Source organism: Sturnus vulgaris, chromosome Z, assembly GCF_052056855.1.
Source record: "Sturnus vulgaris isolate bStuVul1 chromosome Z, bStuVul1.hap1, whole genome shotgun sequence".
NCBI lineage: Eukaryota > Metazoa > Chordata > Aves > Passeriformes > Sturnidae > Sturnus > Sturnus vulgaris.
Window position 1 is genome coordinate 24,042,473 of NC_142283.1, and position 15,097 is coordinate 24,057,569.

General features: G+C 40.9%; 2 protein-coding genes across 2 annotated transcripts in view; both read left to right on the forward strand.

Annotated features, from left to right (window-relative positions):
- The first annotated feature begins 1,868 nt into the window (after positions 1–1,868).
- CCDC112 (coiled-coil domain containing 112) lies at positions 1,869–10,632 on the forward strand. Its single transcript, XM_014874407.2, has 10 exons — positions 1,869–1,994; positions 2,347–2,462; positions 3,572–3,693; positions 5,237–5,326; positions 6,639–6,714; positions 7,303–7,693; positions 8,488–8,889; positions 9,632–9,727; positions 10,220–10,338; positions 10,416–10,632. The coding sequence occupies exons 1-10, from the start codon at positions 1,947–1,949 to the stop codon at positions 10,444–10,446; spliced, it is 1,491 nt and encodes a 496-aa protein (XP_014729893.1). The 5' UTR covers positions 1,869–1,946; the 3' UTR covers positions 10,447–10,632.
- A 56-nt stretch (positions 10,633–10,688) lies between these two features.
- Positions 10,689–15,097, forward strand: part of PGGT1B (protein geranylgeranyltransferase type I subunit beta) — a 33,727-nt gene continuing 29,318 nt past the window's right edge. Inside the window, 1 exon segment of the mRNA XM_014874397.2 lies at positions 10,689–10,954. Within this exon segment, the coding sequence (XP_014729883.2) occupies positions 10,815–10,954 (140 nt within the window). The 5' untranslated portion in view covers positions 10,689–10,814.

Below are 15,097 nucleotides of genomic sequence, written 5' to 3' on the forward strand. Positions count from 1 at the left end.
TCCTGTTCTATGTACACTCTATTCCTTTAAATGTTAACAACTGTATCTTTTCCTTAGTGTATTTCCATGCCTTCTTTTTGTGCCAAATCTTGAAAGATTTTATGAAGAAAAACCACACGGAGAAGTCAGGGATTAATTGACTTCAAACACCAAGCTAAGATAAAAAAGAATGTGGCAGAAGTCAGAAAGAAATTACCTAATTATCTAGATTGCTTCTTCTAGATTCAGATTACCTGTTTACCCGTCTGGCAAACAGGCCATCCAAGAGGCGTGGCATCATATTTGGTCTGGCTGAGGTGGAATTAACATTCAAACAGCTGTGGTTTCTGTTTGTAGCCACAACAGCTGAGGCCATTCCAGTGCTGGGCCCCTGGTGAACAGTGCTCAGGCAGCATCTCCAACACCTCCCACAAACACCAGCAGGCTTGGAGTGTGCAAGAGGCTGGGAAGGGAGACACAGCTGGCCCAAACTGACCAAAGGGACATTCCGTGCCATACGATGTTGTAAAAAACAACAAACAAACAAACAAACAAAACCAAAACAAAACAAAACCAAAACCCAAACAACTAAGGGGTGTTGAATTTTTTTATTAAGGTTTTTGACTTCTAAAGCAACTGCTACAGGTACTCGGGCCATATTCCCAGGAAGTAGCCAGACACCACCCGCTAAGAGCAATTAGAGAATAAATCTTTTTGCTTCGCAGTGTGGCCTTTGCCTTGATCTCAACCAATGAGTTTTTCATCTCATTTTCTCCCCCTGTCCTGCTGAGCAGAGCAAGAGATGGAGTATCTTTGTGGAGTCCTGCTGCCCAGTCAAGGTGAACTCACTGCAGGCATATCCTGGCTGAAACAAATTCTGCTCTGCAGAAAGAATAAAGTCTTGTCCTGGCACAGCTGAAAGCTGGGGTTCATCTTTATACCAGCATCACAACTTAATGTCCGAGTCGCTGCTGCCCAAAGCCAGAAGTAACCAAATCTAATTATGCTCTGATATCTGAAATATCCCTGCATATGGTTTTCCAGAACAACTCTATAAAGTCCTCAGGATTCTGAGTAACTCACAGGTAAATTTAAACAGTCATAAAGATTAACCAGCCAGAAACAGGTGAGCTGATGAACAGTGCCCGAGTTACACTATGAGTGGACACACCTTATTAAAACACTTTCTGAAAAGACGATTCCTGTAGAGCAGTCCCCAGCCAGTGACCAATTTGCTGCTCAAAGTAACACAGAAGGGCTGACAATCACTAAAAGAAAGCAAATGCTAACACATCTTCTTTTTTTCTCTTACACCCAGAAGTGAAGGCCAAGGAAAGGAGACTTTGAAACATTGCTGAGAAGATAATACTTTTACAAGCCTTTCAGGTAGCAATCTGTGAGAACAACCCTGTTTATTTTATGCTGAAGACTGTTTCTGGGCTTTGAAATGTTCTCCTTTACTTTTTAGTTCCTAAACACAAAGGCAACAAGTATGGTCATAAAATACAAAGAGGAAAAATGTATCTGGAACCTGCTGTGTAAAACATCAATTAGGCAATAAAATGTCTTCAGCATAGCCCTTTGGGCAGCATCTGTGAGTCCGTTTGTGTCCCGCAGCTGGGAGAACATCGGCTCTTAAAATCTCTGTAGCAGGAAAGCCACTGGAAAAATAATTATTTCTGCTCCACAGAAACATTAAATGGCAATTCATTTGGAAGTTTGATTTGCGTAAGTGAGTGAGAAACAAGACCTTCAGAGCCCGCCCCCAGGAATTTATTGAATCACGTGGAACTGTCCACATTCAGACAGGATAACGAGGGCTCATCCCGGTTTTCCTGAAGGAAGCAATCCATACAAACCCTTGAAGAGGAGTGAAGCCAGGGCCAGCGAGGGGAGCCAAGAAATAAAGAGTTAAACGGAGCCAGAGCGGGCGCGGCCGCCCCTCCCCTGGGCGGGCCGGCGGCAACATGGCCGCGCTGGCCCCGGCGCTGGCGGCGGCGGCCGGGCGGCTCCAGGTAAAGGCCGCCGGCAGCCCGGCACGGCGGGGCCGGGCCTTCCCGAGGAGCCGCGGCCCCCCGGAGGAGCTCCGGGCTGCGCGGGGTGTGGGGCTGGCCGCGGGACCCAGCCCCTGTGGCCGCCCTCCGGTGTGCGTTCGTGTGGGCGGGCGGGTCGCTCCTCACCCCAGTTCCGTGCCCGCGCCGCTTAAAATTACCTGACCAGGAGAAAACAGAACTCTGCACTGTGGTGTTGTCTGCGTGAAAGTAACCAAAGAGCATTAAAAAAAAAAAAAAAAAAAAAAAAAAAAAAAAAAAAAAAAAGAAAAAAGAAAAAAAGCTTGTCAATAACAGTTGATTTTGTTATCTGCAGAATGAAAGCTGTTCCAGTACTGCAGGTGCTGGCCGACAATTTCAGAGCTGGAAGATCAAAGGTGAACGAGCTAAGAAAGTTGAATTCATAAGAACTGCAGAAAAGCTAAAAGCTCAGTAAGTTAAACACTTTATCATAAGTATGTTTTCATTCTGTTCTGGAGGTAACATTATTAACTCGAGGTTCAGAGTAAGAATGCGGTAATGAAATCTTTAGGCTAAAGGTTTCCTTTTCAGGAGACCAAATTATTTTAGTTGCTACAGTAGCTTAGGACAGGCTTATAAGCTCCAAAATGCCCTGTTGTTTGAATTACCATTTGGACTTAGGCCAGTCGTGTAAGAATTTAGTAAGAGTTGCTGCTCTTAGGTGCACAGAAAAGGAAGTGTGTGTGGCATAACTGAGTTCTCAGTCTTCCTGCTTAGCTGTGCCCTCTAAAGCCTTTAAGACATGCCAACAAAAGGGGAACTGCAGCAAAAGAACATTGAAAGACTTCATCAAGAATATCTAAAAATAAGGGTTCAAGACAGCTCAGGCACAGAAGTGATTTAAATCTGCTTCCCCACATCTTGACCAGGTGCTGATAACAGCTACACTGGCAGCTGAAAGAACAGGGAGCTTTATGGGGAATAGCTAATGTAGCCATCTGACTGAAAGAGAGGTTTGCAGTTGTGAATCCTGATTGAACAGGGCACTTAAGTATCACACTAGTGTTCTACATTGTGTGACTGAATCGAGTTCACCTTGATTATCTTAGATTTTGGGCTGCGGCTTAAAATTCGGCTGCTGGGTACTGTAAATGTTCCCAAGCCACTTGAAGTGAGGCATGCCATTTAACTGTGGCTCAGCGTCCCGCAGTGATGTTGTCTGTGCTGGGGCTCCATCTAGGTGTGCCCTTACATTAAAACAGCCTGTCTGCCTGCATTTTCCAGGGAAAACTCTCACAAGGCTCCCAGAGAGAAAGGCATGCTCATAAAAATTCAGTGTATAAACTACTGCATGCTGAGGTGATTTCCTTATTAATTTCTTGTTAAAGTTCTTGAGTTACTGCGGTATGTAGTCTTACAGCTGCACAAATATTTTCCTTGAAAACAGTTGCAGAACAAACCAGGGATTTGTATAAAATGTAAGACAGTCCCGTTAACACAGCCTGCACACTAACCTTGGAAAATCGTGGGGCTTTGCTGAGTGTTCGTGCCTTACTCAGTGTGGCACCCTTTCTTCCTAGGCTTGCAAATATAGAAAAAGACAAAACTGGACACCTTTATAGTAGGAAGAGTGATTTCAGGGTAGAATACAGATTACTAGAGGAACTGGAACGCAGCATGACTGTCAGCAGGAAAATGGAAAGTAAGTGAGGTTTTATTTGGGCTTGTTTGCTTTTTTTTTCTTTAATATACTGTTGTTTTTGGAAACGGTTTAAAAATCATTTGTACAGAGAGATGAATTTAGATGGAAGACAGATACTGATAAGTTTAAAACTTAAAAACACACAATTCATTGCAAAATTCAGAAGCATAAACATTTTGGGCCTCATATGTTATTAACTGTTTTCTTTTAATCTTCAATGTAAAACCACTGTAGTGGAAAGATACTATTCAAGAAGCTTGGAATCAATTTTGTTTGTATATTGCAAAACCAAATGTAGTCCAGCTAAGATACAGTAAAAATATTCGTACCTCGACATTCACACGCTGATTGTTGCCTTTAAATATCCTTTTAAACTGTTTTGTGTTTGCATTTTTTGAGTTTTTGGGCAATGAATATTCCTAGTTCAAATAGTGCTGTGAGATGGTACACAGTCTGTCCCATAGTGTCTGTTCCTCTTACATACTCCAATATAGTTAAAGAAAGAACGTTACTTCCTTTACTCACAGTACTTTAATTCTTCAACAATAATCACATAAATCATGCTATGCCATCTGATACAGATCAAAACAAGTTGAATAAAGGAAAAGAACATAGAAACAATTAAAAGTATGCTTTCTTACAAACTTGCATGTGTTTGGATGTGTGCCTGTATTTAAGGAATATTAGAATATCCTTTAGATCTTGCAGTCCTTAAGAAATGTAAATTTTTGAGGAATGACTAAGCTCGTAAGTTTAGAATTTTTTCCATCAGTAAGAAGGGATCATGGAATATGCATGGAAGTGATGCAGTGAGACAATAAAGAGGACAGTGATGAGAGCACAACATGTCAGATGTGAAGGTGTAGATTCTAAAAGATACACGTGTACAAACCCGCCCCCTGCCCCCAATTACCGTTTATTATGTTAAGCTCTTTCAGCATGATCTGTGTGCTTAAAGATTTTCTGTGGTCTCTGCAGGAACCTGTACTTCCTTTAATCCAAATCTTTCAGTATAGAAGATGTAGTCAGAGCTTCATCCTCTTCAGTAGATGGACTCATGAGAAGCCAAGTGGTATCAATGCAAATAAGTGCACGTATGCTTAGAGCACATGAAAACATTGATTCTTTGCTATTTAACACAACAAATAAATGAATCTTGTTGAAGTAGTGCATTCGTATACACTTTCAAAGTTTATTTTCTCTTCATAAATGGGTGTTTTGAAGCTTAGGTTAAAGTCTGCCTCAAAACTCTAGAAGCTATCAGCTGCATAGGCTGCATAGGCAATATTCTCAAAGCTCCCCTTTAGAAATGGGAGCTACTTATTTTAAAATCTGCTGATGCTGTGTAGGGACCACGTGGTCATGCACATTACCAGTTAAAATGCTTAGTATTTTGGCAGTTTCTTATCATCAAACAGAATTCGTGTCCCTGCATAGATCAAGTCCCTGGTTTATTTTGGACACCTCATTGCTCTTGTTCTTCTATTGAATGTAATGCATGAAGAAACCGTTAGAACTATCTGCACCTTATTTTGTTTAATAGAAGCTAAAATCCTGCAGCAGCTATCAAAAATACAAAACAACGTGAAGAGACTTCAGCAGCAATTAAAAGATGTGAAGCCTACACCAGAGTGTAAGTCATGGCAACAGATTTTAAAACATGTTTCTCTACAGACAGGTTTCTTGCATAGTTGTCTTTCTCCTGCAGACTTGGGACACTCCTCCCAAGTCTTTATGATTTTGCAGGAATCTGGAAATGGAAGACTAAACCTAGAAATGGTGAAAGACTGTGCAGTTCTGTGTGGAAACAGAAACTTACTTAGTCTTACAAGTGGTGTGTGTTTGTTCACTGAGGCTGTTGAAAGCCAGATTCCTATCTGTTCCTTTTGCCTTACAAAAAATAAACTTGGTGTTCTTCTACCATGTAACTCCCTTTGATCTGGTAAGAGGTCAAGAAGTAGGTTCTACAGGGAACTCATTTCTAGCCACCACATGGTTTGAAATGTAAAGTGGAATATTCTACAAAAAATGCTGCAGGAGTTTGTTCAGTTTGGATGTTTTAAAATTTTTGGGAAATATGCTCTGAAAGAACCGTCCTTATGTGGTACCTACTACCTTTTTTGGAGCTCAGGTTGAGGGCCTCCTACTAGCTGAGGCCTTTTGGAAGCTAGATAGAATGCACCCTATTTCATATATTCAGTGTTTTATCTATAAAAAACCACTGTCTTCTTAAACTGTCAGTCAAGACATTGAGACCTAACAAGGCATGAAAGCTGAAAAATTATGTTTAATTTATGTAACTTTACCATAATACAGGTTAGTTAAACTGTACATTCAGTGTGTCCATAGAGATGTTGTGCCGATTTAAAAGGGATTTTAGCCTAATAATATAATCTAATCTAATGGATGGATTTACTTCTACTGCAGAATATTTCTCTGGACAGCTGTATTACTGTCTTAAGTCAGGACTACAGCATGCTGACAGCACAGGACAAAGTCTTACTTTGATGTTTCTTTGTCAGCTTTGTAAAAGTAGTGGCCTGCAGGTTCAACAGGATTGCTGTTGTCCAGTATAAACCAGAGTTGAGTGTGCTTAAGTCACTGATTGCATTGCATATTGCTGATTGCATAAAAAACAAAAGTGGAACTTTAGAATAAGTCTGTCTCATTTTGGGAATGAGTTGAAGGTTAGTCAAGATGAGACTTCTTTAAGGGAAATAAACAATAGTACTGGGATTTGCATCCAGTTAGCTAAGTCCCTTCATAAACACGCCTTTTGAATAAATGTTTGTCTTTTAAGGCTGTTTGAGATGGAAATGCATGCTTTTTTGTACACTGAAATATGTGTTCTGAAAGTCTCCACAAATCCTGCATTTCTGGATAGTGATGATAAATACTGTAGACTTCTTAAGTTATATGCTTTTTTTCTTCCTTTCCTTTTTTAGTTGTTGGAAAGATCAAGGAAATGATGGAAGAAATTGAAAATGCAATCAATGCTTTTAAGGAGGAACAGAGGCAAATGTAGGTTTATACATGCTTCAGCTACTAGAAAAAGGGCTTTTATAAGACACAATGAAAACTTTGGATTAATCTAGCAAACTGTTCTTATGATTTACTCTTTTGGTAGTGATTCCTGTGGTCTGTAAATCAAAGCACAAGCTATCGGCATTAGAATCTTGATAAACTGTCTTTTGGAGAGGGTGTTTATACAGCTATTGCAGCATTCCGGTGTAACAACTATTTGCCTATGAATAGGCTTTTTATGAGAGGCTGTAGAAGAGATTAGCTTGTGGGGGTTCTGTTGTTGCCCTTTCGTTGTCTAAGTGGATTTGGGGGGGTTTCTTTTTCTCTCTGCTGGTGTCAGGAGGGGATTGAGTTAATTGTATGCGTGCCATAAATGTGTTCTTTCAGTAAAATGGTAACTCAATTCTCATTGTGTAGAGCTTTATTATGGGATCATTACAACCCTGCTGTTACCACTTCAGTTCTTGATCTTTGAAGAATAGCTCTTGTGTGGCACTGAACAATTCCAAAATTCATTTTTGGTGAATGGACAATGAATACTGGATTTTTCTTTCTTCTCACATTTCAGTGTCTGTCTCTTTTCAGATATCAACAGCTTTTGAAAGAGGAAAAATCTGTCATTTATGAGCTCAGTCTCTTTGAGAGAAAAGTGGAACTGTGGGCATTAGGGAACTCAACAGCAGAAAAAGTTCAGAGATTACCATCAGCCAAGGTCACAGTTGATAAAACATTGGAAAATCATTTACCCGCAGAAGTAATAGAGTTTGAAAAATTTCTTCAGCGAACAGGGGGACGGCAAGGAGGCTGGGATGATTATGATCATCAAAATTTTCTGAAAATACGGACAAAATATAGAGGAAGGCTGTCTTACATGGATGAAGCCCTTGAGTATCTCAGCGGAAGAACAAAAGAAGATATAGAACAGCATGACAAATGGTATCAAGAATATGTAATTTTACATGAAAGAAAGAAAGAGGTAAAAAAACACTTCTAAAGCTTTTGAAGATTTCAGAAAACGTACTTATTTTTGAAATGCATAATCTTGTTTTTGTATCTGCCTCTCTAGTAGTAGTGTGCTAGGCAGATTTCTCTTACACTTGATGATATATAACTGAGGTCTTTAGCATCCCCAACCTCCCATAGTATGTGTCTTTAATAAATAATTACAAATAAACAAAGACATAACAACACAGAGAAGTGGACTGTGTATTGCCAAAGTATATTACAAATGCTTTTGGAGTCAGTGATCTAGCAAGTTAGATGCCAAGCCCAGAGCAGTTAGTGATCCTGTCTTCCTGTTACATTTGCCTCTAAGAATATCTGTCCCACTGTATAAGCAATACACCTAAGACAGACTGACATGCACAATTACAATTCCCTCAAGAATTATCCTAGTAATAAAAGATACTCTGACATAAGAACTACCATGCAAGAGTGGGTTAATTGGGAAAAAAGTAAGAACTGAAATAAGTTTGCATTAAAAAAGCATATTGCATCAACATTCAAACTGCCCAAAGTTATTATGATTGCTGTAACTGAAACAGTTTTAGCAGACACCTGTTAAACCTGCTTGTGTGATCCATAAAATAGAAAAAAAAAAGAGAGAAAAGACACGTAAGTGCTTCTAGGTTTTAAGTTTTGCTTTCAGTAGACTTTTAATTCCTTTGTGCATTTTGTGACCTTGGAACAAATGTCTTCATCAAACTGAATCAATGTGAATATGTAAAATTTTCATGAAAAGCTTGGATTTTTTCCTATGATCTCTTGCAGTCAATTAAAAGGTGGAAAGAAAAGCAGCAGCAAGAAAAAGAAAGAAACTTGAAGGAGAAAAAGAAATCAGAAAAAATGCTCAAGGAAAGATGGCTACAGCGTGAAGAAGCTCAGAAACAAAAAGCAGAAGAAGAAAGTAAAAGGAAACAAGCCCGAGTTGAAGTCTGGAAGAAACACAAAGTAGTAGCATTTGCAATAGATCAACCATCACACCTAAAACTAGAAGAGAATATGCAACAAAAAGAGCGCCAAAGCCATGTGAAGCTACTGTTAGAAAGGAATACCTTGCAAAAAAAAGTAAAGGAGAAACTTGAAAAGCTCGAAAATGGGAAGAGAGAGGAAACTGAAAAGGAGGGAAGGAAGAAAATTGCTGCAGAAGAAATTTCTAAGTTTCAAGAGCATGTGCGTAATTTCATCTCTGTTTTTGTATGTCATTGTTTTAAATTTGATACATCCTCCTACAATATATCAGTTAAACAGGTTTTAAAATCCAAGTTTCATTCATATAAATCCATTATTGATTAATTACAAATAACAGCATCTATTGCAGACAAACAGTATGAAACCTGATTTTAGACAAAGATGCTCCTATTCTTCAGTATCTAAATTACTCAAGCTTATATTCCTTTATCCATATAGAAGTGGTTTTATTTCATCAGTAAATAATTTATTTGATAAAAACTACTTGGGCTATGCTGCCTAAGAAGACATCAGAGGACCTGAGTGTTTATTCAGGTGGGAGGTAGAAAGAGCTGTTCGAATAACCTGTGGGTTTCAGTATCTGATAGGCAAAGTCAGATCCCGTATCAATGGAAATGCAGTTCCTGGAGAGTTGATATTATTGTCAGCATTGACATTAAAGTTTTATAAACAGAGTTTAAACTGCTATTTTTTTTCCCAAGCCATGTAACTATAATTTGTTTGTGCAGGACAAGTTATATAACATGTAGCTACCTAGTGAAACCTTATTCTTTGCCATTACGATAATTTCAAAACAAAAACAAACAAACCCACCAAAAAACACACAAAAAAAAAACCCTCAAAAAGACCCCAGTTAAAAAAAGCTGTGAAAAGGCTGTATATATATTTTTAAATAGTTTGTTTTATTTAAAAAGAAAGGTTTACTTTTCCACTCATGTTTCAGGATCTACGTGAACTGGAGCTAAGGGTTTTACAGAAACATGCTAAAGAGATAGAGGAACAAGAAAAAGAAAAAAGATTGGCAAAGTTAAGAGAGAAGGTAACTTTTTGTTTCAACCAGAGATGTGTGCAGCTTGGTGGTTTAAGCAGACTTTTTTTCATTGATCTAAAAAGCAGTTGTTTTTAATTATCTAAATGGTTGATAAAGGAAAACAAAAAGCCACGCCTGTTATCAGGAGACAGAATTGCAGTAGGCATAGTAGTTCCTGTGTTTAAAAAAACCGGGGGGAAATCCCTATTATTTATGTATCTCATGGCAGCATTTCACTGGGTAAGGCCTATAGGTCATAAAAGCTGATATATGGGTAGTGGCTTTTATTTTTTTCAAATAGTTTTCTACCACTGGTTAAATAAGAAGACTTATTTTGCATGCACTGGGTTTTAGAGGAGTTTAACCTTTTGAATTATTAAAATTTAATGACAGCAAGTGGTGTCACCGTCTTCTACGGTGAAGACCCAACAAGCGCCATGCAATTCCTTTTGTGATGACCGGAAAAGAGTGATTATTTTTGGCTGGTTGTTTCTCTCTGAGGTCGAGATTCGGGTCACCAGAGACCGAGCCAGGTTGAACAGACCTTCCAAGGGCTGGGAGGATCGCAGGCAAGAGATGGCACCAGCAGCTGGAGAACCGCTGCTGCGCGTTTCCCAGAGGTGAGGAGGGGACCGATGGACGCGCAGCATGACACAAGTGCACTTGTATGCTTTATGCCTTTTTGCTTTCTTGTCAGAGCCGTCCCAGCCTGGAAAGGAGGGTCGTAGCTGCGCGCCAGCCTGTCCGTGTCGCAGGAAGAAGCAGCAGCCAGCGCTTCCCGGGAGCCGGCACAGAGCTGGCTTGACCCATGGCGTGTGTTACCTCTGTATTTCACGAGTGTCGGGTTCGACACGCCGGCTGTCAGACCGGCCGGCTGTGATGTCCCTTGGCATTAAAAGCGCCTTTACCCCGCAGGTGGTTGTGGCGGCCCCTTAAGCGTGCGGTCGCCACCCTGGCCCCCTCCGCAGTGAAGCAAGGCGCCCGTTCCCTTTCCTTAGCCCCTTTCCTTTCCCCGCTCCGTCCCCCTTCCGTTTCCCCGCCCCGGCGCGGGTGACGCGATCCGGGCGCGCCGGGCGCGGGCAGCAGCGGCGGCGAGATGGAGATGGCGGCGGCGGCTGCGGCGCCGTGCCCGGGGGAGCCGGAGCGCCTGGACTTCCTGCGGGAGCGGCACGTGCGCTTCTTCCAGCGGTGCCTCCAGATCCTGCCCGAGCGCTACTCGTCCCTGGAGACCAGCAGGTAGCGGCGGGCCGGGCTTGTCCGGCGGGCCGGGCGCCGCCGTGTCCGGCCGGCGCCCCCCGCCCGTCCCGGGCCCGGCCGCGCTCCCCTCCCTCGGGCGGTCGCGGTGATGGGAAGGCCCTGCCGGAGCGCTGCCACCTCCCGCGGCCCGGGACAGGGAGCAGCGCCCCGCGGCCGGAAGGAAAATCCTTATTAATCTGCCCACCAGCAGACGGCTCCCAGAAAATATGTGTTAATGTAGGGGTGTAGTCACTGCTCGCGTAAACTGGTTGACATCCACGAGGGAAGACTTGTTGATCCTTCTAATCTGTTTTAAATCCAGTGCTTCGCTCTCTTAATCCGCCCTGGAAGCCATTTTAAAATAAATCACTTAAGCTTCGCTTCTGCACGCTTGTTCATGTAACGTACTTGTTCATGTAACAAATATTTTTTAAGTCTTCATTATCTAGTGTAAAAGAGAAAATACTAGTGCAGTACGTTCCTTACTTTAAATTGGAGAGACACTTGTTCCTCTAATGGCTTCAGAATGTACTTATTTGATATTCTTCAAGTCTTCACGTGAGATAATTACATCGGAGGTGTAAGAATACCAGGAAGGTGATTACCAAGCTGCACTTGATAAAATATTGGTGACACGTAGATGGTTTGATAATCTTATTCAGACAATAAAGTAGTAAAATTCTTTCCACTTTATAATGCCATCCTGTGAGGAATGAGCCATGGCTTTGATCAGGTCATCCTGCTTTATTTCAGTTCAGAGCACAAACAGCTAGGACTAGAGCAGATAGAGCTGGGCTGTGTGTGAAATAACACAACTTTATATTGGAAAGTTAGAAATGGAGCTATTGGAGAGGGGCCAGCAGAGGGCTTTGAAGATGGTTAAGGGACTGGAGCATCTGTCCTGTGAGGAAATGTTGGGGGAGCTGGGCCTGTTCAGTCTCAAGAAGAGATGACTGGAGAGGGTCTTGCCAATGCATTCAAATACGTTAAAAGGTAGGTGGTGAGAGGATGGGGCTTTAAGTGGTCCCTGTGCCAGGGCAAAGGGCAGCAGACAGAAACACAGGAAGGTCTATCTCAATATGAGAAAAAACTTCCTCACATTATGGGTGACTGTTCACTGAAACAGATGGCCCAGAGAGGTTGTGGGGTTTTCTTCCCTGGAGATATTCAAAACCTGCCTGGACACAATCCTGTAGAAACTGCTCTGAGTAAACCTGCGTTAGGAGAAATGGGTCGTACTAGATGATGTCCAGAGATCCTTTCCAACCCTGTAATGTGAAATTTTGATTGCAGAGCTGTAAATCACTTATATTCATTAGAAATTAGCTGGTGTTTCAGTCTACTTTCTCATTTATTTAGGTGGCAGCAAGGGGAAATCTAGGCCTCCTATGCTCAACGTTTATAGACCTTAAAATTACCAGAGCATGCAGATGTACTAGAGCAATGACACAAATAGCTAACGTTAACCCCACTGACATTTGAAAACAGCTGAAGAAATGGGATGTCTTCAGCTTCGAGAAGGAGGCATCTAATCACAGTCTTCCTGGTGGGAAACTACTTACATAGAAAGATAGATGTGTACTATGTGCAAGATACCATTGTGATGGGGCTGGAGACTGTGGGAATGAGGGGAGAATTGTGTGGCCGTAGGAAAAATGTTCTTTGCTGTTAGAAGAGTTAACCGTGAAAGGCTTGCCTATTGAAGTGATGGAGTCACCTTTGAGGACCTGGCTTCTCAGGGTCCTAGGTGATGTCCTCTGAGGTCCCTTGTTCTTGAAAAGGTGGGACCAGTGATCTCCAGGGGCCCTTGACAACGTAGACATGTTCTGCAGGGTTGCATACCTGTCTATTGACAAATTCTTAGCAGAGGATTGAGCCATAAAAGCATCCTCTCCAGTTTAACTTAAAAGGTATTCAGTTTACCTTTTTGCCAAGTTCAAGGTCACCGAGTTCAAAAAACCTTCAGCAAACCTCTGGAATTGATACAGGTGCAGAAAGAAATGCTCTTACTCTTTTATTCGTATTTCCCCTGTTCCTGAATTGGGGTGGTTCCATTTTGATTTAGATGGTGAAACTCAACTGAATTAAAGGGAGATTTGTTAAATAAATAAATAAAGTCGTTTGTCAGTTGTTTTGTTTTTTTTCCACTGTGCTGCAGTAGAAAACTGTTGTCACCAAACAAGGGTGGTAGAGAATGAAATTTTCTTCAATGTGCTGGTGCATTCCAACTTAAGCTGTAGCTTGTCAAGCAATAACAGAGAATAAAGAAAATCAGTTTCATGTTCTCTGCTCAACTTCTTGCCTCAAAGCCTTTGTAATTATTCTTATCTGTAGTTATTTGCATGCAACAGTCGTTGCAGCACGAGTAGTTTTTAAACATTCTGATTGATAGTGTTTCATATTCGGTGATTGTCAGCACTGTGAGGGTTTGCAGGAGAATGCGGCTTTCCTGGTCTCTGAAGTCTTTCAGATTCTGATACTTCATGGTGCTCTTTGTAGCACACTTTATCAGTTTCTCAAATTTGTCACTTCAAATGCTTTCTGAATTCTTCTGTGAAACTATAGTCTTTGTCCATGTTTGATGACAAAGGGATCTGAATCTGCCATCTGAAGTGTCTTATTGGCCGTCCTCTGTGGAAATAGCTCTAAATAAAGTTTTTACACTTCTTGGCATGTGTCTGTCACCTGAGGTGCTGCTAAGAGTTGTTTTTGCTAGGACATATGTCTGTTAATTTTCTGTGAGGGAGGATAGCATATGGAGTAAAGATGCAGTATCTAAACCTGTGTGTGACCACTGGTGCCAGACACTCTTGTCCACCGTAAGTAAATTCTGTCACACTACAGGCTGTTCTTTAGTAATGCTGGAGACAGACAGTCAACTCTGAATAAGTGAACTGAACCGTTATTATATGTAAAACCTTCCAAAATTCATGTATCTGACATACACATTTTTAACTGTAGACGAGATTTGCTGTCTGTGTTGTATGTATAGCCTTGTGGTTTGGCCCTGCTTTCAGCAGTTTCTAGTGCTAATGTTGACATGTTGTGCCTCATTGGAAGTAACTTAGCTGGGTAAAATAGAGTGAAAATGTCTTTTTAATAGTTTTAGTAAAAGATTTTCAGTATTCATGAAAATCAGAATGTACAGGTAATGTTTCAAATAAATAGTTTATGGTAACTGAACGGTAACTTGCTTGTTTTTGTTTTTTTTTTAATAAAAGTAATGATTCTTTTTAAAATTAGTTTTTTATTATCCAGGGTGAGCTTTTGGGTTAAACAGAGATTTGATCAATGGTAAAAGTTGATATAAACCTTGAAGTATTAATTTTGCACTTTGAAAGACAATTTCTTAATCATCAGAAGGGTTAAAACATACTCTTGTTTTTCATAGAAATACCTTTGTGTGCAACATACTTTTTTGGCTTTCTCTGTTCAAAATAATTATTTGAAATAATAACAGTAAACATATATATTTTACCAACCCACTGGTAGTAATGTCACCCTAGGAGGTTGTGCCACTTTGTTGAGATTAGCATCTGCTGCATTGTCATTTGGCTGCAGTGTTTTAATTTTTAGATGTGTTCTTTGGGCTGACTCACCACCATTTTTTCTGTGGTCTTACTGTTTGTGGTTCTGATGCAGAACCTCATACAGAAATTAAGTGGCTGTGGATTCTCCTGTCCACATCTGCCTCTTCAGAGGTACCAACTACTGGTGACCAAAGTGGCTCACCAGTTTGTGAGATGAATACAAATTAAAACTTAATTTCGTAAGGAAAGTTTTTATTAACTGTTGATTTTCGTTGACATGCTGAATTATAGTTTCTGCATGTGTAACAGTTGTTTCAGAATCTATCATCTTGTCTGGTTTAAGGAGAACAAGAATTTCTAGAAGGATCAGCAGACAAATGTCTAGCTAATTTTAGTTTGAGTCAGAACATCCAAGGTACCATTACATGATCATTTTCTCTCATAGCAAGTTCTCCCAAGTTCCTAACCCAGTGCTATTGCTTTGGTGCTCTGTCAGAGTGAGTAATGCACTGTTGGAGGGCCATGCCGTGGGTGGCTGCAATGGTTTCTGCCAAAACAAACCCAGCAAAGGTGGTGTTAGTTAGCAGGTATGATAGCACGCATTCATGGAAGG